At 36.7% G+C, this 24,100-nt stretch overlaps 1 protein-coding gene across 1 annotated transcript in view; it reads right to left on the minus strand.

Moving 5' to 3' along the window:
- The window catches only part of LOC150082958 (protein O-mannosyl-transferase Tmtc3-like), a 373,607-nt gene that overhangs the window by 93,981 nt on the left and 255,526 nt on the right, over positions 1-24,100 (minus strand). Inside the window, exons 3-5 of the mRNA XM_090376938.1 lie at positions 14,455-14,591; positions 9,499-9,580; positions 5,268-5,367 (exon numbers count right to left, since the gene is read on the minus strand). Coding sequence (XP_090233064.1) covers positions 5,268-5,367; positions 9,499-9,580; positions 14,455-14,591 — 319 coding nt within the window. The remainder of the gene's footprint in view (positions 1-5,267; positions 5,368-9,498; positions 9,581-14,454; positions 14,592-24,100) is intronic.

Consider the following 24,100-nt stretch of genomic DNA (forward strand, 5'->3'; position numbering starts at 1 on the left):
GTAAGGTAGTGGTCGGAAGTTTAAGAGTTTGTTGTAGATGGCGCAGATGCATTTGCCAGCGGTCCGACAGTTGAAGTAGAAGCAGGAGCAGGAGATGGAGCAGCTAATATCTCTTTTCTTTTTGTGAATACTTCTAGTGCAAATCTTTGAAATAACTGAAAGGATTCTTCATTTTCCACGAATATAGCTTCATTTCCCTCAACAAAATTATTATGATAAGATTTTATTGTTGATCTTTGGTCATTGTAGTTGGAGCAATGATAAATCACATGAGCCCAAGTTTCCTCGGACCCGCAGGAGCAAAGCTGTGAGTTGACAAGGTCGAATTGAAATAATTTTGAATTTAGGGATCCGTGACCAGTGATTAAGTATGAAGAGTACAGACTAGGGCTGAACCATTTCTTAACATCTCTTCCTGTGGCAAAGGTAACATCTGATATAAAGTTTTGTGTCACATGCCCAGTTTGGCTAGTATCCCATCTGGTTTGCCAGATGTTTATCAAATTTTTCCATATTCTGAGTTTTTCTTGCTTCACATGTGCATCTATATTACAAGTTATGCCAAGAATTTCAGTGGGAATTCGGTAGCAGAGACCTTTGTACACGAGGTGAAGATCCACTGGAAGCACACCTCCTAAGACCTGCAGTGCAGCAGAGGATACTGTCCTGCAAGCGCGAAGCATGGAAAGGAGCATAGATCTTTGAAGTGTGATTAGTTTACCTTTAAATTTGATGTTTGTTGCCATGTGAAACCACGCTCGAGAGGAGTAAGTGGCCACTGGGACAAAAACAGCCTTGTAATATAGGGAAAGAGTTTTCCTATTTAATCCACATTCAGTCTTGGTAATGCTGATTAGAGCGTTAGTATACTTTTTGATCTTTGAAGTTAGATAGTTGACGTGGGCCACAATTTAATCGGTCATCCACAATAACTCCTAGATATTTGAGCTGTGGAACCATTGGGATGGAACGGCCATTAATTTTAATGAGCGGAGGTCTACCGTAATCAAATTTTCCCCTGAAAGTCATAATCTTGGTCTTTGAAGGAGATATACTCAGTTTATTAGTGGCTGCCCAAGCAAGGAGATCAGAGAGGACCATGTTGACGAGAGATTCGAGATCCGAGCAGATTTGCCTGCAAAGATGAGTCAAATCGTCGGCATATGCTATTGCGTGTGTCTTATCAAAACTGCGAAGTAACCAACTGTCTAGGACTATAATCCAGATGATGGGTCCCAGGACAGAACCTTGTGGACACCCTCTGGAAACTTTTCTTGTTAGAGACTGCTGTTTTGAAATGACTCTGATATATCTGTCTTGAAAGTAGCTTCTAATTACGTGGAACAGTTGTCGGGAGAAATTGGCCTTGACGAGTCTATCGAGGGCGCTTTCCCACCACAGGGAGTCGAAAGCGCCCTAGAAGTCAATAAAAATGGCTAATTCATATTTAGCCTGAGAGGTCCCAATGTGATGGACGAGATCCACCAGGGGATCTTCGCAAGATTTTCCCTTCTTAAACCCGAACTGTCGGGGAGAATTTAGGTTACTGTTTTCAAAGAGGTTTATAATTCTTAGAGCAAGTAGTCTTTCAAATAATTTTCCTAGATTTGCTAGCAACGAAATTGGCCTGTAGGCTTTCGGGTTTGAAGCTGCTTTCCTGGTTTTTGTATAATTTTGATGAGTGCACTTTTCCATACATCTGGAAAGATTCCTTCCATAAGGCATTTGTATATAAATTGATGAGTACTTCTGGCATTATTTCAAAAAGTTTTATTATGAACATGTTTTCAACTAAGTCGAGGCCCGGACATTTCTTGATTCTGATGTTGGAGATGGCTGATTTCAGTTCACTCATGGTAAAGAGTTCTGTGTCTTCAAGGGGTTGGTATGCACAGTTGTTATTTCTAATGGAACAGTGCTCAGGGGAATCAGTGGATTGCTCATCGTGTGGAAGAAGCCTGTCCAGTATGGCATTGACGGTGTCCTGCCAATTTAGAGTTTCTACATTGTTGCTAATGACGGTATTGTAAACCTCAGTAGAGTGGATTTTATTTTTGCTGAGTTTATGTAACAAGCCCCATTGGTCGGAGTTGCCAACAGTTTGGACAAAGTTTTGCCATGATGCAAGTTTCTGATTATCGATGGCGTTTACATATCTCTTTTATTTATTATCTATATGTAAATAGCGAACTCTTGAGAAACGATATCAGCATCAATAAAACAAACTAAGATTTAAACCAAGATTGCCAAATACGGTGTCCGCGGGCTACCGGTCACCCTTAAGCAAGGCAAAAGTCGCCTCCGGGGACTTTTTAAATTTCTGATTTGCTAAATCTACGAATAGTACGGAGAGGAAAGTTTTTTGTATTTTTTTTAACTTATAATTACTTTATCGAAAGGAAAAATTTAGTGGCCCACATAAGGAATACTAAATAAAAAGTAGCCCACAACGTGAAAATTTTTAGAATCCCTGATTTAAACAGTATATGAAAATGGCTGATGTAACCTTCAATCTGTATTTAATGATTAAATTCAGATCAATCTTCCTGAAATTTAGGTAATTACTTCTAGTTTTTTAGGATTTAGTGATCATATATACTTGGACTGCTGATGATGGGTGGACTTAATTTGGTTTATCTGGACTTGGCGCTAACAGTGTTTGCAGTCTGCCAAGACTGCAATCACTGTTAGCGCCAAGTCTCCATTGGTGCAAACACTGTTAGCACCAAGTGGAGAGCACATCTTTGGTGAACCCATCACTTCTTTTCGGCTTCATTGAATTAATTTAGCTAACGTAGTTCTTTCTGGTGGCATCTTCGTTAAGTATGAACTTCATCAATGCGACTTTTTACAATTGATGGACTGATGGCATTTTATTGAGCATCCTATCTAATGGGATTGTAGTTCCTGAGTATCTTTTACCGGACTAACTGGATCTGTGTTTTAAATATATGTAGTTCTGTATACAGTATAAGTGGATTCATGTATCTATGTCTCTAAGTACGGTATTGTATGATATGGCGGGGATCTCTTTTAGCATTGGCATCAAATGCCAAGATCAATGTGGACATATATCAGTGATCTCCATCACACACGCATAGGAAGTCAACTCAGCAGGGATAATCAAATAAAAGTACAGTTGCTTTCCCTTATGTTCTATTAGTGCACGATAAAATATAGCGCAGAAGACTTACCGCTCTTTTTCGGCACTAGCTAATTTACAAAACGGGGACCCTCTGAACACAACATAATTAATAAATTAAATGAGATTAAATTAATGAAGGGGTGTGAAATGGTAACACTACCTTTAAATAAACAGGGAAACTGAGAGGCACTCCACGTTAGAAATTAAACTACATTTATAAGTCGATACCACAAAAACATAACATATGTGATTTCGTACATAAATTTATTTTACATCTGGACGTTTATGAATACCGTTTTTATTTATTAAACATTTCGTTTCAGATAACTACCAGGCTAGTAACGTTAGCATGTATAGTTCAAGTTTTTAAAAACCAAATTCAGTAAAAACCATCTTGTTCTCCCTTGCAAGCAAAGGAACACTGAGAATAATATAATGGATGAATTTCGTAACAGGGCATCCACAGTAATGCAAATGTATGGCAACCATAATCAACATGTTTTTGTAGCAATAAGCCAGCTGGCCACTTTTTCTCTTTCTTTCCTTCTCATCTTCGGCCTAATGGAATAGTCTTAATGTTAAGAAAGAGCGAGGAGATTTAAGAAATTTAATGTTGCCATGACAATAGCACGTTCGTAATGAAAACAGTTTAATGAATACACTTGAAACTCTTGTTCCTGACACGGGAATTTCCCAAGTGGAATACTGGCAAAACAGTTGCAGCTCAGATTGCGCTCCTATCGAGATCAAAGGTCTGAAGAGCATTCTAACCTCAGTGTTCACAATAAAGAATTCGAAAAACTGCAACGCAATGAAAAACGAAGGCCGTATCCCTATTCAGCCTGACTGAATTTCGCAGTTTCAATGATGTACGCCCATGTATACACATTATACAAAAATAAGCGTATGTATGCATATTATAATATGCACACTTTGTATAATTATACAAAGTACTGCATGCCCACGTACACACCTTAATGACTGTGATATCTATAGTGAAGGAAGTCTATTTCTGCCCCGAATCCCAAGAGACACTTGAAATTTATGAGCCAAGTAATCTTGCTGTTTATTTTACTCTTATCACGCATTCTCTAAGAATAATGGGGTCTCCAAGAGTGTTGTTGACATTACAAACAAACAAACAGATGCATACATCACAGAATGACGAATTACTCGACTTAATTTCCGGCACAAGTTTTACAGCTAGCTGAAAGAGGAAGAAAGGCATAACTTTGCATGTACCGCTAGGCAGATAGTAATTGGTCAGCATTTCTCCAGGGTGTCTTCTGTCTGAACCAACGTTACGTAGAAAAGGAGGCGTGACAAGTTCCTGCAATGAATTATAAGAGAGCAGCAGAAACGAGCAAAACGATACGTTCGACACGATAGTTCTTGTCATTAGAGAAACTTTCGAACGTGTAGTTAAAATATATTGCGTTGCTTCAGTCGTCGTAACAGATGCGCCACCTTGTGGTAATTCTTGACAACAATAATAATGTTGCAATGTAGTAGCTCATTTTTCGCCTGGCTCCGAAATTATCTGGTTTGGGAGAATATACAAAAAAGGTAGTAAAAAAACATGGCAGATAATGGAAGAGCATGGAGAACAGAAGGGATACTAGGGATCCGCGGTGAAACAATTTCTTAACAAGACCTGGAAATGCATTCTTTCCTATTTGGGCGGTTAAGATCAGTATTCTTCAACCACATGTGTGGAAAAGCCCTGCATTCGGTTCAGTACAGACAAAATGAACTTTTATGGGCGTTATTCATTCGTGGCAGACTTTGCCGGTTTTGCTATATGGATGGTTTTTCATCCCAGAAATTTGGGTTTTTCATTTCACAAAGCAAGCAAAATCAATCAAAATACTGTATATGCAATTTTCTAACATGACATTCAAATAGATTACGCTTGGCCGTAGTTGCCTCGGTGCAAAATCTAAATCAACCAACCAGCTCTTTCGAGAAAGATTTCACTCCTCCAAATGAATACATAATTCGCAGCTGCAAAGGATTGCTAGTGAGTGCATAAGGGGCAGCGAATTCAACTTTCTTATGTAATATAAAACCTAAAGTAAATAAAATATGGAAATATGGACAACTCCGGGAAAAGTACACTTACCTGTTCCTGGAGTTTTGCTCTCCCCAGTCGTGAAGTGAATGAAGGCACATAGATAGAATATCGCAGACAGTAGCTCCGCTCGTCCAACCACACCACTCACCTAGAAAAGAAACAACCCTTAAGAAAAGCACGAGCGTGTTTATATAACAGAAAGCCTTAAAACACTCGTAACAGCAAACTGTACATTTACGTAGGCATTTTCAGAACCAGCAAGTTGTCATTCCATAAAATAATTCGTTGTACTACACGTCAAAGCTACGAGAATTCGTGGATATTGGGATGTCGATTTCCGAGAGTTCCTCTTATATTGGAAGTTGCATCACAGTAGTATGCAGAATTATATATAAGATCTGTTCAAAAAATATTGAGATTGATGACGAAAGGAAATAACAGCCCTAGTGGCTACGATTGCTGTTCTTGTACATCATATTAAAAGGTACCTGGTTTTGATTCCAGTCTAGATAGCAGCCACATTTTTGCTTGTTTTCTTTCGGAAGCTCCGGATTTTCACTTTTCAAATCAATTTTGCTGAATTTCAGGATGAAAATTTATTTACTGAAAATCACAGAATACGCGTAATTTACAAATAGATGTAATCTATTGCTGCTTAACCGCCTCGGCACTTATTTTGAACACAAGCATCCAACTATACGAGACACAATGTTTTTCTTTCATGCAGAATGATCCTCCATCATTCTGCAGCTATACGCATTCCTAACCTTTCTGCTATGGTTTGCAACACCTCTGTAAAACAAGTTTTTAGAAATGCTAAAAATTGTTTAATCGCCTTTTATGGTTTCCCTATTACATTGTTTTATCAAGTTGTTCTTTAAGTTGCGAAGATATATTAATCTCCATAATCATATCATATAGCTCTATGCGGAAAAAGTTTGCATGGAGTCATACCATATGGAGGATGCGTCACTTCTGTTATACGTGTCGTCAACTCAACAGAAGCTGTGCTGAGTAAGTAGGCCTGCTCTTCATTGAAATTATCTTATCAGTAAGGAATTCATATATTTGACTCAAATCATTAGGAGAAATAGATATTCATAAAGAGGAAGTGATTACATTTTTGAAACATTATAATATCCAATCCGATTCAAGTAAATCCAATCCATCTACAGTTTTCACTGTAACCAGTCAATTATAAAAATATGAGAGTGCTTTTTCTATGACGAAATGATCCAAGGACGGTCTTGGAATTGTTGCATAAATGCGCCATACTGGGAACTCCTGAGTTTACAGTAATGACATTAAGAACATTCCTCTTCTTTCAAATATCAGCTGACAATTGTGCATTCAACAACGGTGTTCTCTTAAGGGCTGTGTGGTAGCCTCAAGAGCCTTACCGCCACGGTATTATGAACTGCAAACCTTAATCTGTTTGCTGGTAAGTTGTAAACATACTGTAAAAAATAACTCCATTGTTACCAGATTGAGCCTTTCATTGCCATTCCCTCTGTAGTTGATCAAACCGCTGTATACGTTTCGAAACTCAAAAGGCATTTCCATGGCTGTAATGCAGGACTAGACGGAGTTCCCACTTCTCGTCATCAAAATGTTTAGTCTATTTATCATCTAAACATTGCTGTACATCTTCATGTGGTAACAAACAGATCCATATACCAAAAGAAAAAATGCCTGGTAGGCTAATGCCCAAAGTAAAAAAATGTAGTCAATCGTAAAGATATGAGGCGCATATCAGTTAGCTGAGCACTCAAAAATAGTTTCAGAAAACTTTTATCAATGCAAATTTCACAAAACATTGCTTTGGCCGCCACCTACAAAAGATCCACATAAACGGAAGGTTCACTCACATCAGAGAAATATTCTGATTAACAAAGCAGCTGGCCACCCTACTTTGTATATACGAACCTAAATGACAAAAAACAATTATATACCATATGATTGTTTCCATAAACAATTATGTTATATACAATTATAATCCCCACTACAAGCACATTTTTTAATCCAAGAAGAGCCTCTTTAAGCTGCTTATTAACAACATAAGAGATAAATTATTCAAAATTAGTCATCATGAACTCAAAATGACATTATCATTATCTCATGTGGAACACGTCCAGGGAGGTCAACTCTTTGGGTTATATTTCATGACAGCACATTAATTCTCACAATATATGCAGAAGATCCTAAGCTTTTTGATTTCCTGACGTCGCCATAGATTTTAGGAAGATAAAAGATTTTTCTAAAATGGCTGAGACAAACTGAAAATTACCGAGATAATTTACAGTAGCAAACCAATGGAAATATTAACTTTGTTTTCGCGAACAAAAATCATTCTGACAGTTTAAAACCTAAATGACTTCAGCCTAATATGCAAAACGTTTTCAAAACAGGGAAGGAATGAGATCAGAACTTCGTTAGAGTTTGGATGAAATCACGATACCACATAATAGTTCCATACTTTACAAGATGCCTATGAATAACTCTAACCGGTGTATATACCTCATTATCAACAGTCGGTGATCAGTAGCAATTGTCTCCTAATATGAAGTAATAGAATCAGTCCATTGACTCTTTATTCTCTCAAAAGCTAGATTCAAGGAATAATATCATGGCAGCTGCTCCTCCATATGAGGAACCTAATATTTCTCTGAAACCTCAGAGAGATTACCTAGAGAAGCAAAGGATTCATCAACAGCATTTCTTCATAACAAGCAAAGCTTTATCAAAATAAATGAATAAAAAAATGTTTCTAACGTCACTTAAATTGCAAAAAAAGCTTAAAACTGATCTAGTGAAGCACAGTATTATCAACAAAAAGTGAATAAAACTTAAAAATGCCAACAAATCGTTATTATTTGCTTTTAAGTGATGCACGCACACACACTGTGGGCAAAAAAAAACAAACTGGTTTCTATGGTCTTACATGCACCATTAAACTTTCGATATGATTATGACTAGCACTAACTGACTTTTTTCATTCATTCATACTTCATAAAATTTAAGCACAGATACCCAAACTCTACAAATGTGTTTTATTGATCGATGTGTACATAATAATCGTTAATTAACTCGTCTTAACGTCCTCATGAGACTGAAGTAACCCATTAATGTTTTACTAATAACTATATATTGTTGTGCTACTACTTTTTTAATTTTTTGAAATTAATGCCGAGGAAATTAAGGGCATGAGGTGCCGGTATATTATCTTTGTAAATTGCATATATTGGCCGGTTGCCTGTTTTGTTGGATGCGAAATCATGCAACTTTCGCCAAACACAGACTAACTATGCCACCGTCAAAAATTCCCATAAAAATCCTTTTTTAAAATTTACCGTTCCGATGGGATTCGAACTTCTTTTCTATATGGTATGGCAGAACAGTGATCGCACCCACTGCACTTCCGCGAAACTATATTTAACTGTACTAGCGTTAATAAAGTACTGAATTTGAACATTTAAATGAGAAGACATGCGTTTACAGAACATGAAATGACCATGCAACTATAATGGCCATTCGCCGTAAAGGGAATAGTAGTAGTGTTCAAAAAACTTAAGAATTGCTCTGAAAGGAAGACAGATGTCTTAATGATGAAGTAACTTGAGGAGTTTGTGTATCTCAAGTAAAATATCTGGTCTCGCAAAGAACATAGGAGGAAATACAGCTAGTTCTTATGGATAACATTAAAAATAACTGTACAATAACTACTCTGCTTCGGAGGTTCGGGGGGGGGGTGAGAGAGAGACAGTTCTTTTAATATTTAAGTTGTTGCTTTCAAATTTTGCTATATTATCTGCGATATTATATTTCTAGCACAAGGAAACTGTGACGTGTATCATCCGTCATGTGGTTGGCACAGAAGAGAGGCTTAACAACATGTGTTTGCGATGATCAATATCACTGTTTCATGGTGATGGACTAAAATCTCACCACCTCTCTCTGCCTGTCTCTAACCATATATCTCTGTGTGGATCTGTTTTTGTGACAATCACTGTCTTTTGAATTTAAACTCAACGAACAGTACGAGTACAACATTGCACCATCAGAGCGTAAATATTATATCCGTCAAAGTGATGTGATTGATGAAGTGTGGAGTTCTTTTTTTCTACAATCCTTTTGAAGTGCCTTATTGCCAATGAGAGTATGTAGTCACACTCGTACATAGCAAGCAGAATCCGGTTTTGACACTGGATAATTCAGGATTTAACAACATGTTACCAATTACTTAGAGAGAAGAAAGATATATATATATATATACACTCACAGCTTCGGTGTGGATAGGGTGGACGGCGAACAGCACAGCAGCCACGATGCTTGTGGTCATAGGAAGGAAGAGCAGGCACACTCTATAAAAGAGAAGATGAGAATGAAGTTAATGCTGTAACAATGCCGTAAAACAGCGTAAATAAAATCTTTACAAATAAAACAGAAAATAAGAATTTTAATATTCTAATATTATTATTCCCAAGAAAAATGTTCAGCAATGAATATCGAAATTATTGTGAATACTAATTAAAACATGGGCCAGATGAGATAATTTAAAGAAAACCAAACTAGCAGTTATACACTTCGAAAAATATTTCTCGACTAAATGTCTAAGAGTATGAAAGGGTTGGTTTATGCACAGTTACTGCACGTACATCATTTATACTACCCAGGTAGTATGAATGCATCATTTAATTATATCTCATATTGTGAATACCTTCACAACGAGTGACCGAGGTATTGTACTGCTTTGAATAAGCAACGCTTCACCAGTGAAGAAGACTAATAGTACTTATTCTCGGCGGATACCACCATCCAGATGGCACCGTTTCGAAGCTTGTTGGTTTACTCATCGGTGGGTGGGCAGGTACCCTGTTGTTACAATAGTGATAACCCAGTTATGAAGTATAAGTCCACAATATGAGAGATGCTTGATGGCGTGTGCAGTTTAATCTAAAAATATTTCTTGACTAAATGTCTAAGAGTCTGAAAGAGTTGGTTTATGCATCGTCCCTGCACGTACATTAAACAATGCATTTATACTATCTGGGTAGTAGAAATTGAGTGATGAAATAAAGCAGTTACAATGAAACTGTAAGTCCTCTGGCTGGGGGCGTGCTGTGTATAAACGGAAAGTTATGATTATTATTATTAAATCCAGTATTGGACGAACTCGCTCTCACAAGACTGTATACTAATTCTCTAGAAATGAAATGCATTCTTAACGTACGCAAAAAAAAAAAAAAGAGATCATCTCTGCTTGTATCATTTCAACCCCCCTCCTCATAAAACAAATTCATTGTTATAATTTTTACACAGGAGAACAACGTCAAACTTTTGCGTTTTACTCTTCCAAATGCTGAGAGATTATTTTGCCAAAAATTACTCGGAGCTCAGTCATAAATATTAACCCAATATTCTCATTAGTCAACTTACAGGTCTATATAAGAAGGATATTTTGAATCAGTTTCTGCTTATTGTGCCCTTATGGGACCGAAGTGGGGAACGTCGCAGCGCGCATACACACACACCCTCAACTGGAAACAGAATGATCTTCATTCCTCTTGTCAGCTGAAGTTTAGCCATACTGTACTTCCCGTTTTAACCGGAAGATCTTTTGACTTTTTTTTTTCAATATCGTGCCCAAGTCAGGCTTAGCCGAGGTTGTACGATTTTTTCTCGCAGGTTATTTCATCTCACAAAATATGGTAAATGATCATAGAATACAAACAATTTACAGATATAGATATAGTGACGTCTCGTGGCCTTACTTAACTTGGCGTAAATATTAAACAATCCAGCCTAACACTCCTAAAACATACACCAACTTAACTGCTGAAATTTTTCCAAAGTCAAACGCTTGAGACGTTGCTATTGCCACTTAAGGTTCAACTCAGTTTAAAGAAACTGCTGGAATGTCACCGTATTTTGTGGTATCACTTGGATTGTACTCTACTCTTCTAGCACTCTAACCACTCAGCTAAGGTTGAGTAATTTTTATTGATTGTACACTTTATGTACAATCAAAGTTTGCAAACTGGAGATGATACGTGTATTTTGTAAGACAATCTTTTTATTGATCTTCTGAACATTTATTTAAAGAAAGTAGTTTATGTTATCACTTTTTAATGGGCTTTATAGTGAGCACTGTGGAACAACAGGTTGGGAAGGTATTGAATTTTAACAAGTTACGGGGGCACTGAGTTATGAAACTGAACTTATAGAAAAGATGTATCAGCATAAAAAACGCTTTAAGCTAGAGTTCCGAGGGTAACTTTGTAAAAAAATTGGCGTAAATATCCTTCGTAGAGCAAACATATGAGGCAATGCAATTAGTTGAAAAGTTTAGATCTGAAAGTCTGCACGCCACATGCTATGCTAGCGTGTATTTTTACAAAGAAGTTATTTAATGTACACGATTCTGCGCGTTAGCAAGTAGTAATAATAATACATGATTTATTAGAGAAAAATAAAAACGAATCGAAAAGCAACGACTGAACAAAAAGGCGTGAACGGAGAGCAATATGTTTCTGCGTATTTGACATATTGCCTATTCATTCCAAGAACCAGCCTACGTCAACGAACATAATATCCATTGCTTCAGCTACAATATATGGTATACGGATAACCTATATGATATATATATAAAAAATAAAATAATAATAATTGCCGAATTTCTATTGATCCGATTTTAGTGAAATTTGGAAAGTTTTTACAAATCGTCCAAAACACAGCGAATATAAAATTTCACGAAAATCCATCCAGTGAGAATCGAGTTATTTAAGTGCTGAGGCCGGGAAAAAACATAAAATAATAATTGCCGGATTTCTATTAATTACATTTTAATGAAATTTGGAAGGCACGGTGCATTTTTCTGAAAGGCCCAAATATAATTATATCCACTGGGAGTCGAGTTGTTACATGCGGACGGACGGGCTGAAGTGGTGAAGACAATATGCTAATGCGCCTAAAAAAAGGAGCAATTTACGAATTACTGGCATTTCAAAACTTTCTTAAATTTTACTCGAACCTTAATGAAAGAATTCACAAGTTAACTTCCTATGTCAACTAAAGTCTGATAGCTGAAACCAAATCATCCAAGCAAATAAATGTCACGTTAATTTACTTCGGAATTCAGCACAAATTGTCGAGATGAACTGCAAGTGGCGTAATTTTTTCTTGTTTGGCTTACTTGCAAGAGTTTTAATGAGATATTAACTCTGGTATATCCCTGTCATAAAATTCGTCACAGTACTCGTACGAGTAACATATGAGTACTAGATTTTATTTTGCGACTGGTTCGTATTAATATTTATTATAAGGAATTTGGTTAAATAATTTCAAAATTCCGGTAAAGTAAATGTTTTAGTCACTTTAAATCCGAAACGTACTAATAATCCATTAGAGACCTGGCACTCAATCTGACAGAAAGTGAGTTTTCTTCTGAGAAGGGGAATAAAGATTTATGAATATTTTAAAAATTATATATACAAGTTCTTTATGGTTGTTTCGTATCATTTTTCACTGTATTTCAGAACGATATTATTCCCCAATATGTGATAAGTTGTGTTCACTCCCATTTTCAGTTTCTCTTCATCTGAAAAAAAAATGTAAAATTCACATTACAGTAGATAATACAGAGAATCCGTCATTTTAAGTTGCTGCACAGCTCCCGACAACAGTACTTCTGGCTTGTTGAAAACATAAAATATCGCTTTACACTCATTTACAAGCACCACGGTCTACTCTAAGCAGGAGATAATTTCTGTTTCTGTTCAAAGTGCGATGTATCGTATGGAAAAGAAACTTCGCTGTTTCTCCAATTTTAAAGCGGATAGACATCTCCCATTATTTCCATTACATAGATGATAAACAGGAATTCTTGAATCTCACTTCATTTTTGATTCTGCGGAAACAGTATTTGAGTCACGGCTGATCTGCGTGGGTGGTCACTGCAGATGTTTCCAAATATCATTCACCTAAAGTAGGAGTGATACAAAAACTCGAGTGGATCGGGGCAGCTCGTGGCTCTCCGCCTTCCTTCCGTCTGTTGGAGGCACGATTGCTTCTCAGGTGCATCGCTGAAATCAGTTGGCGCGCACTGTTCCTTGTTTTGATACATTTTGTATTCACCAAAGGATGTCAGTTTAATGGCTCTGTGAAATAGGATGAAAACAGATGATGCTTTGAAATCGGAAGGAATTTGATGTTAGAGCTTCTAGTGGTTGGTGACGAACGGCGGCAACAGATGCAGCTGTATGCATTCGGCTCACTGGCAGTATGTTGTATTCCTTTCGATGTTCCAAACCGAATTGTATCTTAGAAAAATTGCCTTTGACGGCAAAAGCGACTTTTTCTTTCTTTTTTTTTTAAATCAAGTTCACAGAAACAATCTGAGTATTGTTTTACGTGATATGACTACCTCTAAGATATATAAACGCGTTTTCAGTTAGGATCAGAGATAATTGCGAATGAATGCAAAAATTGGACAAAACATTCTATTATAAACACAATAAAGAACACTTCTTTTTTTTCTTTTTTTTTTGACAAATTAAAGGTTTAGATTATCTTGTCTTTTAGTGACAGTCGTACGCTTGCGTGGGAATATATAGTAACTGAAACTAAAACTTAAGTATTAATACAAACTTCACATTAATTACAGAACTCCACAACTTTTCGATGGGACAGTTCGCCTTTCAGCAGCCAGCTACGACGATGAGTGTTACAGATTCAAAAGTTTCAGTTATTCAGAATAAATATAAAAACATTAAAATCTAATATGGTATGAGGCTCTGAAGAGAAATTCGTGCCACATATAGATGTTTTTAAAATTGGGACAGCTGCAAGTCAAACTATAACCACGTGACATCTGTGAAGAGCTACTTTCTGATATCTGTCTTTCAATTTGCAATGAAAAGAAGTATCGCATCTATACTTAAATTTCAGAAGGAAATAAATTACTAATAATTATTGTACGTAATTTCCAATTTTATGGAGCACAATATAGTCAGTCAAATATGAAAATACCCAGCTTACAATGAAATACAGTCAAGTCCCGTTGTAGCGCTTTCGAAGCGACGGTCCCAAATAGCTGTAAGTGGGACAGCACTATAAATGGAGTGTTATAACGAGAGTTTAATGTATTATAAACTTCTATCTATCATACAACCTAAAATAATACATCTCAATAGTCGTACTGTGGTTACAGTGAGCAAAAAATAAATTCGGAACTCACCTGTAGTAGAGAAGGCACACAACAGCGTGTAGGATTACGTTCACTAAGTGATAGCCTAGCGGCTCCAGACCGTGGACGGCGTAATTCAGGCGAAACGAAAGAATGGTAAGCGGGCGATAGGATTTGTGGCTTTGTTCCTGTAAGAAGACAATTGATGCTTCAAAAAACCAGAGTTACTTTAAATATATATATAGAGAGAGGATAAAAATGGGATGAAAGAGAAGATGGAGGCGTAAATTAAACAAAACACCAAAACTAATAGGAAAAGGATAGCAGAAATTGTGAATATTGAAGGCGGAAAGAAAGAGAAAGAATGTGAATATCCTATATGATATAATGAATTAAATAAAATTATAGGCTGGATTGGATAGCCAATTAGAGAGAAGGGAACTGTAAAGCAAAAATGATTAGTTTAAAATATATGAAGTAATAGCAAGCATCAGATAAAGGTGCGATAATTTGTTAATGCTCTAAAAAAGGGGGGGATTACAAAATTTAAAATCTTATCCATGTTAAAAATAAATATTTATACATAATCAAGTGTTTCATCAGGAGACTACACTTGATCATGTATCAAACTGCGTTTCTATATTTATCCATATTTGTGGAAGAAAATGAAATTTAAAATTAAGTGGATAAATAGGAGGGTAAAGGAGTAAAAGTTCCACAGAAATATGGACAAGGTAGTCCCAACACAGTGTTAGTTTTAAAACATAAGTAATTAAAGTAAAATAGTAATAAAATTTAAAATAAGTGCTTACAGTATAACTTAGATACAATAATGAGTGGCTATAAGTGAGAATTAGCAAATGTCGCGATTCAGAAAAATTTGGGTAATTTGTATAAGAATGTAATATTAGAAGAATGCAAGCAAACGGTATGATGCAAGGGAATGAAGCTAGGTAAGGGAAGGGATGAAAGTGTAGACAAAAAGACGAAGATAGAGAGATGTAAAGGAAAGTATGAACGTTTGTATCGCCCTCGTATTGCACTAATAGCTTTACGAACGAGAAAAAAGGGGAAGTAGAAAGATAAAAAAACTCAGAAAAGATATTCGGACGAGCTGGGATCGTAAAGTCCCATCCTTTCAGAAAGGGCCATGGCTAAGAGAGAGCGAGTATGAGAGGCTAACACCAGATGCTTGCGATGTATGAATTTTGCAAAATGCCAAAAAAATTACGAAGCAGTAGATACTTGGAAATTCCAGGTATCTATTTTGTATTCTCTATTGGCAAGTAATGCTTAGCAAATCGCGACATTTGCTAAATCTCACTTATTATTGTATTGTATCTAAGTTACACTGTAAGCACTTATTTTAATTTTATTAGTATTTTACTTTAATTACTTATGTTTTAAAACTAACACTGGGTTGGGATTACCTTGTCCATACTTTTGTGGAAGTTTTGCTGCTTTACCCTCCTATTTACTATTACTTATTTTTAAATTTCCTTTTCTTCCACAAATATAGATAAATGTAGAAACGCAGTTTTTGATTCATGATCAGGTATAGTCCCCTGATGAAATACCTGATTATGTATCAATATGTTTTCTTGCTTGCATCAGATTTTGAATTTTGTAATTTTCACCCCTCCCTCTTTTTTAGACCTTTAATCAAATTATCCAACCCTTATCTGATGCTCGCTATTTCTTCATATATTAAACTAATCATTTTTGCTTTACAGCTTCCTTTTCTCTAATTTACTATCCAATTCAGCCTATACTTTTATTTAATTCATTATATCATATAGGATATTCACATTATTTCTCTCGCCTTCAATACTTCCAATTTCTGCTATCCTTTTTAGTTTTGGCATTTTGTGCAATTTACGTCTCCATCTTCTCGCTTTTCAATAGATTTATTACTTCTACCTCATATATATATATATAAAAAACCAATATACATTTATTACATTTATACCTATATAATAAATTATGTAATTTACAATTAACAGAATAGAAAATAACTTTAATTAACTGCTGCAGTTTATATGAATTCACGTGAAGTTGACTTAAAATCGAAAATAAAAGCACTGAAATTCCCTAAGAGGCCTGTTTTTTGCATGTTTGTTGAGCATTAAAACATGAGGACTGTTGATTAAACTTGAGGCGCACTGATCCTTTTCGAATACTAGCATTTTTAAAAGTCGTGCATGAGAAAATTCACCCAGAAGACAGTTTTTTTTTTTTTTTTTTAAATTACGTGACGCTACTGTTGATGAATTCTGCGTAGTCATGTGGAATATAATTTTGGCGAAGCACTATATGTCTGAAAGTTCGTTAGGTAGTACACAAATGAAGAATGTTAGAATTCCGAAGTTCAAAATAATTTTATGGACAATGTTCCATCATTCGAAGTTTGTAGCCATTGTGTAATTTGACTAGAATTTTCGCATTTGCAACCAGGCACCTCAGAGGAGACATGATTGAGGTTTATACGGCTCTGAGAGGGGCACGTAAAATGAACGAAAACGAAATTTTCACTGTTATAGAGAATTCCAGAACTCATGGGTATAAATAAATTGATATTACAGGGGTTGAGGTATAGATTAGATTGTAGTTTTCTTTTAGCCAGCAAGCCGTTGATCGCTGGAACAGTTTGCCTTCACAGGTAGTTGAGGCTGACTGAAAAAATTCAAAGGTCAACTGGATAGTTACCTATGCGAGGAGGGAAGCAAATAATTTGAATTTTCTCATCTACTCGTGTTTTTTCCCCGGCCAGTGCAGCAAAAGCCTCTGGCTTCCTTGCGTTGTATGTTACTATTAAGTTCCTTTTAAAAGGATGTCTTCGTCTGTGTGAATTTTCCAACACGTCACTTTTGTGAAAAACGGTAGTATTTCCCAATGGATTAGCGTTCATCAGTCTGATCAACAGTCCTTAGGTTTCAGTGTCATTAGACTAATGCATTTTTTAATGCTAGTAATACATTAATACTTACAGTTGAAAAGAAATCGGCAAGAAGCAAGTTTCTTAAGAAATTTCAGAACTTCTATTTTTAAATTTAAGTCAACTTCAAATTAATTAAAATAAACTGTAGCAGTCAGAGGTAAGTTAAATAAAAACAGGTATTGTTTTTGTGTTATTAATTTATAAAGTATTCATAATAAATTAAATTAAGTGAGCAAATGGCGACATGCGAATGCATCAAGAAATTCTGATTACTTTACAAAACAAGAAATGTCCACATATTTCGAACAAAATTCTAAAAAGAAAGAAAAGGACTGTTCTTGGTACAATGAAAGTAAGCCCTGCACTCTTCTGTACAATTCCTTTTATTGTAACTCCTCGCAGAAACAAGCGAGGCATGGAAACAGTGAAAGTTCCCTTTACTAGTCAAAAGGCCGTTTAAAATTTACGAAAATTAAAGCGAGTTGTCTTTTTTTTTTGTACGTCACACTGTGACAATACACTTTATTAGGTACACCAAAGTAATAGCCAGTAGGACTCTCTTTAGCTCTGAGAACAGCCTGGATTCTTGGTGGGACGAACTGAACGAGGTGCTGAAAGAGTGCCACAAGGACGTTGATACTTTTAACTCAACTGCTGTCCACACTTGTTGCAAATTAGATGCGTGCAGATCTCTACTCCGAAGAGCACGTTCCACCTCATCCAACAGGCTCAACTGGATTTAGATCTGAGTGACTAGGGAGGCCACGCAGTAGGCTGAATTCTCTCCCATGTTCGTAGAACCAGGTCTGCACAATTCTGGTCTTGTGATATGGTGCATGATCCTACTGGAAGAACCAATTCGCAAATGAATACACAGCAAGCATGAATGGATGCACCTGGTTGGAAACAATTGGAGGGGAGGGGCCCAAAGAACAGTACAAAAACATTCTCCCCATCATTCCACGGCCACCAGTCTGCATCTTTGACACTTGGCAGATTGGTACGCGGATTCACGTTATTTTCGTCATATTCTGATTCCCCAATTAGCGTGAAACAGCAGGAACCTAATCGTCAGACCAGGCAACGTTCTTCCAATCCTTCACTGCTGGATGTTGATGTTCTTGAGTCTACTTACATGAGTGTGCTACGGTGCCTCTATCCGTGATAAGGTACGATGAATTGTGCGTTCGGCCTCTTTGTTTATCACTGTTGTACGGAGTTGTTATATGACTGATTGTAGCCTATCAATTATGCTACATAAAGTCTTGTCAAACTCTGTTGGCCTCTCGCACCAATGAGAGTCGTTTTCAGAAAGTTTTTTTTAGATCTCAGTAGAAACCAACATTAATTGTACGGCCTTTATTGAGGAAAATCAACACATAGTTATCACTGTGTTTCCGACCAAAGGATCACTATTGGCTGGCTGTTATTTGCATACTGGACCATAAATATAATAAATATTAGTATTAAGCCTCCGAACGTGGGCCCTCATAACCACAAGTATACTATTGTCTGAAGGTGTGTGTGTTCAAGGGCCTATTTGCATGTTGTGCGAGATGCAAAACCCGGAATAATTCGCGGTAGGGAAAACCTTACACCCTCTGCCTGAAATCGGCTAACTACCGCCTCGAGTGAAGAAGACTTTAGAAATTTCCATAGCCATCGACGAATCGAAGCCAAACCTCTCCAAACAAGTGGCAGACAGCAATGTACCGTACCGACTAGGCAACCACGCAGGGCCTGGAACAATCTCGATACAACCGATGCGTAATTCTACATGAGAACCTCAGCGATGTTGAATTTTCTGAGATTCTCATTCCAGCGTATCTGGCGCGAATTACCAAGTCACGTTCAAAAGTCATTAAATCTTTCGTTTCGCCCCTTCTCGCACTGAACTGCATACAGGTAGCATCGCTACCTATCAGCCCACCTGCTTTATACTGATGGTACAAACACGTGACGCTGTTACTGCAGAAGCAAACCATTTAAAAAAAAAAACTGGCCACTTACTGTATATTGTTGCAGTCTGGCATATAAAACGAACATTGAAAAATAATAACAAATAATACAAATATTGGTTTAGTCACTTTTCAAGGTCTTCATTGCAAATTCTAGCGGTCTAGGAGTTTTTGTATTTAAGTTTCGACGAAATATTTTGAATGATCTCGGCTCCAATTTGGGACGGCATTTGTCACCTCATAAATGAAATTAGCCATATATGGATGAGCCTTGTCATGAACGAAAGCAAGAAAAAAAAAAAAAAAAAAAACACTAGGATAGAAGACTGGGTCGTTTCCTCCTTAGAGTTGATCTCAGAAAAAGTTTTTTAGGAGATCTCAGTAGAAACCAACAGATTGTTGGACGCCTATGGTGAATTTCAGCCATTTTGCAACTTCCTTGAAAAGGAACTTAATAATAATGCATTGTTCCACTCAATTAGAAATACAGTAGAATCTCATGAAGATAGTATTCTCGGGACCAGGCACACGCGTTTTGAAAACTAAGGATTTTTTAAAGGTTATGCACATAGCCTAAATATTCAGGGATACTTCGTTATCTTTCTTAGATAATACATTAGCTCTGATCCCTATAATCTCCGCAGAGTGATAGTAGCCAGCATTAAGCTAAAATGGATTGGTCCGGTGAACAACGTATCCGCCTAAGAAATAAAGGTTCAAATGCTACCTCCTATGGGCATTGAAATAATATTTATCGCAATATTGTTTAATATGAGATATAAATAGATTATTTCAGCAATCGAATCGCCTTAAAACCTAATGCATGTTACTGTACTTGCAGTCTAGGAAATATGCAAAAACAGAAGAAATTGGTGTTTAAAAATGACTGATGGAACACAGCAGAAACATGGTACCTGCAGTCTTTGTTGATTTTAGGCCAGCCTATTTTTCTTCTGTCTTTCAGCGATCAAACTAGCCTCGGAGAAAAGATTTTTGAAATTCCACTGTACATTGTATGCAATGTCATCTAATTTCATACTGATAGGGGTTGCTATGACAACCACAAGATTACTGTTTCATAGAGCTCGCATCTAATGAATGTACACGTAGTTTAATGAATTGCGTCACCGGTCCAATTACAAAAGTACAGAACAATTTATTTGTAGATTAAGAAAATTCAGTTTGCTAAACTGCCCATCCAAAATATATAAGAGAACACCAAACAGTTCCCCAGGTATTTTGAATCAGTTTTATGCGGGTTTTTTTTAAACTATTTTATCTGAAATCTTAAATATTTTAAATATTTAATTTAATATAACTTTTATATTCTTAATAGTAATTTAATTTAATACTTAACGAGGAAATAAAATACGCATGCATTTAATCTACAGCTTATAAATTGCCCAATACTATTATTATAATCAAAATCATTCAAGATCTCGACTAAATGCACTCGAAAAGTGATACTACAATTAGTACGCAGTACAAATTATACGCAATGTATATGTTATCAATACCAATGTAATAGTTTTATTTAAACCATTTTGAATCGCCCTTCACCTAGGCTCTGTAATTAATTGATTTTGATAAATCACCGATTAATGTTTTCATAAAATCGTAAACAAATTTAAATTGTCAGATTACAGCACAATCGGCACACAAGACACATCAGTTCTATATGTGTGCCTTAATATGCAAAGAATTCACGGGCAGCAAAATATGGTGCGTCAGTAATCCATGAAAAAATACTCTAATAAGGCGAGTGATCGCCATGTGTAGGCTAATACAGACGTAACAATCACATGAATGTCTCTTCATGTTGCTCATTGGGCAATAAGTTAGTGCTAGAGGTAGCAAGTCCTATTCCTGTATATGGCGACTCTCCTGTCCTGTCTCCTGTATTGTTTTACTGGCGACTCTCCTGTCCTGTCTCCTGTATTGTTTTACTGGCGACTCTCCTGTCTAGGCGTGCTCTGTTGGATTGAGATCTGGATATTTGATTGGCCATTCCATAAAAGTAGCGTAAAACTGAGATAATTTCTCCTGTTAAAAGGAATCAAGAATCTCATCCCGATGCCTTACTGCCATGAGTTCTTGGAAGCTTATGGAGATCTGAACGGCCATTTAATGTGATTTCAGCAAATATCCATTAAATCAAAACCTATGAATTTGTTTTCCTGTGATGTTAGCGGATGGAATTTGGTTCCCTGTTCTGTCCACGTAAAAGTACTTAGAAATCCGATAAAAAATTATTTCCCAGTTCATCAGCGAAAAGCACCATATACTTCTGGGCTCATTCAATGCTGCAGCACTAGTTCAAACGGACTATTTTGTCCTTTATAAAGACCCTTCTCCAAATGCTTTCATTAGATGGCATACCTATATTCTTGGGAAAGGAGAGGAGTTCAAGTTACTCTTGTAGATCCAGAAAGCTCTGAAGAAAGTTTCCATCGCATTTAGGGCCACATAACGGCCATCATACTGGGAGGTTATATGAGGATTGCCTCGGACAGGTCTTTCGGAGATAGCTTTCATGCTTTGGAACTGGGTACACCGTTTGCTAAGAAAGCAAGCTACGTTCAGCAGTCTAGCTGCTTTGGTTTAACTTCTTCCCATCATTATAATTATTATTCTTCAGCACAAAGTGTCGTCCAAATGGTTTCCTCATAACGTTATGATAATGATGAATATCTTGATATCGAAAGTGCAAGCGATAAACGAGAAATACAAAAGTTACGAGAAAGACTACCTACTTTCTCGACACCAAATATAAGTTTGTTCCAACAATCAACTAATTTAAATTTCAGCCGCCTTATTCTTGTTATCTCAGCTAGAGTAAGGATGTCATCAACACTTAGCTTATCGACTCAAAGCCTCAAACGCCTCAATAAAATCTCGCAGGTCCTTATTTCCATACGCTGCAATTTACAGAACGTCTTTCTTGGTAAGAGTATCATTTTACTCTCCCTCAATAATTCGTCACTCTTCTCCGCACTAGTTCCAGCAGATCCACATCCTTCCTAAAATTAGGCTTCCAGACCTGTATGAAGTGCTCACGGCGCAGTCTTACTATTGCCTTATACAGCGGAATAATCATCTTCTTATACCTGCTAGCAAAATTCCTGTATATCACTGGCAAAAAAAATCAGTGAGATGTCCAAGCAGCCCGACATATCTGGAACACTGTTCGGAGAACTTCATGACTGACTGCACAATTATTCCCAGGACTCTTTTTTTTTTTTTTTAGTGTGGTATCACACTGAAAAAAAAAATCCTGGTATGCTATCCTGGGATTACTGCTACCCATATGTAGTACCCTTCGTTTGTCAATGTTCAACTTCAGTTGCAACTTCTAAGCCGATCTGCTTAATTTTTCCAGATCATGTTGCAGCCCTGATTACTGTCGTTAATCACACTGATAACCTTTATATTATCTAAACTTTAAGTCTGATATGCCTTCATCAATACTGAAAGCAGCTTTCAGTTACAGTTTCAGCTACACACAAAGAGTAGCGAAAGTTGTTCTACATAAAGACTGAACTGGCGATGTACGAAAAGCCACGAATGCAATTCAATTCGGAGAGCACTGATGTAAAGATCAAGGCAGAACTAGACAAACATTTGGAGCGAATGGATGGCGAAATAGGAAGGGTTTTTTTTTTTTTTTTTTTGGCTGATGCTGCATAAGCTTGCTTTCTTGCATCATATGCCTCTACTAATGCTGCTTTGTCTGACCGAGAGTTATAGAGTAGGACTATTAAGCACATCAGTAACTTTAGCCATACTGCGCCATAAATAATGTCTGTAAAGTGCATGTGCTCTGTGGTCGATTATCTGCTTGCTGAACGAAAACCCGAGTTTCCCGGAAAGAAAAAAGAAACATCATGTACCCTCGCTTGAAACTGACTAACTCAGCCACGTTGTGAAAAAGGCCCACAAAAATTCCTCACGGCATTGACGGGCCTCGAACTCGGGTCTTTTCCACCTGGTGTGGGGAGGGTAGTGAATATACCAACTGAATTACCCACGAGGGCATTGTCCGACCGAGGCACACACAGCGGATCCACAGTCCAGTCGGAAACTAATTAATGAGCGGTATAGGCGTAGCAGCACGTAACGATCTACACTATGATATAGCAGAGATTACACTAAGTGGTTTTTAATTTCTTTAGCAGGTCGCACGGACTTGTTTAATACGTTCGAGAAAATTTTAATTTTTTCGAACGTATCTTTTGGAAATTTTTCTGGTACATATCTTGTATTATCATTGTAATAAATCACAAGAACCGCTAGGTCGTGAATACGCTTGGCACCCGGGACCACAACACTACAGCAACTACTGAAAAATGACTGTGAGAAGTAACTGAGCATTATCTGTACCGATCATATTTGCAGCCTTGCGATTTAAGTTTTTGGAAGAATGTAAAATTAACGGCAGGATCTCGATCCACCACGGAAGTGAATTGAAGGAAGCCGTGAAACAAATGATACTAACTTGTCTAACACTTTTATGAATATGTATAAAACCTCTATGATGTATAGACGGTGGATAAGCTCTAAACTGTGGTATACATTTTTTTTCCTGAAAAATGAAGTAAAAGCTACTGGAAAAAAACAAATTTATCGTTTTTATGATTCCCTACCGAAAAATCTATTTTCGTTTTTGTGCTTTTGCCTAGCTTTTGAACGTCTTTTACTGCAACCAATATTTTTTATTGGTTGAAGATAAAATAAAATCAGTTGAAATAACATAATTTTAGAAAGGTAAGCAAGTTCAAATGTGAAGAAACAATGAAGAATC

This window comes from Mastigoproctus giganteus, chromosome 7 (genome assembly GCF_048544385.1).
Source record: "Mastigoproctus giganteus isolate SK-2022 chromosome 7, ASM4854438v1, whole genome shotgun sequence".
Taxonomy (NCBI): Eukaryota; Metazoa; Arthropoda; class Arachnida; order Uropygi; family Thelyphonidae; genus Mastigoproctus; species Mastigoproctus giganteus.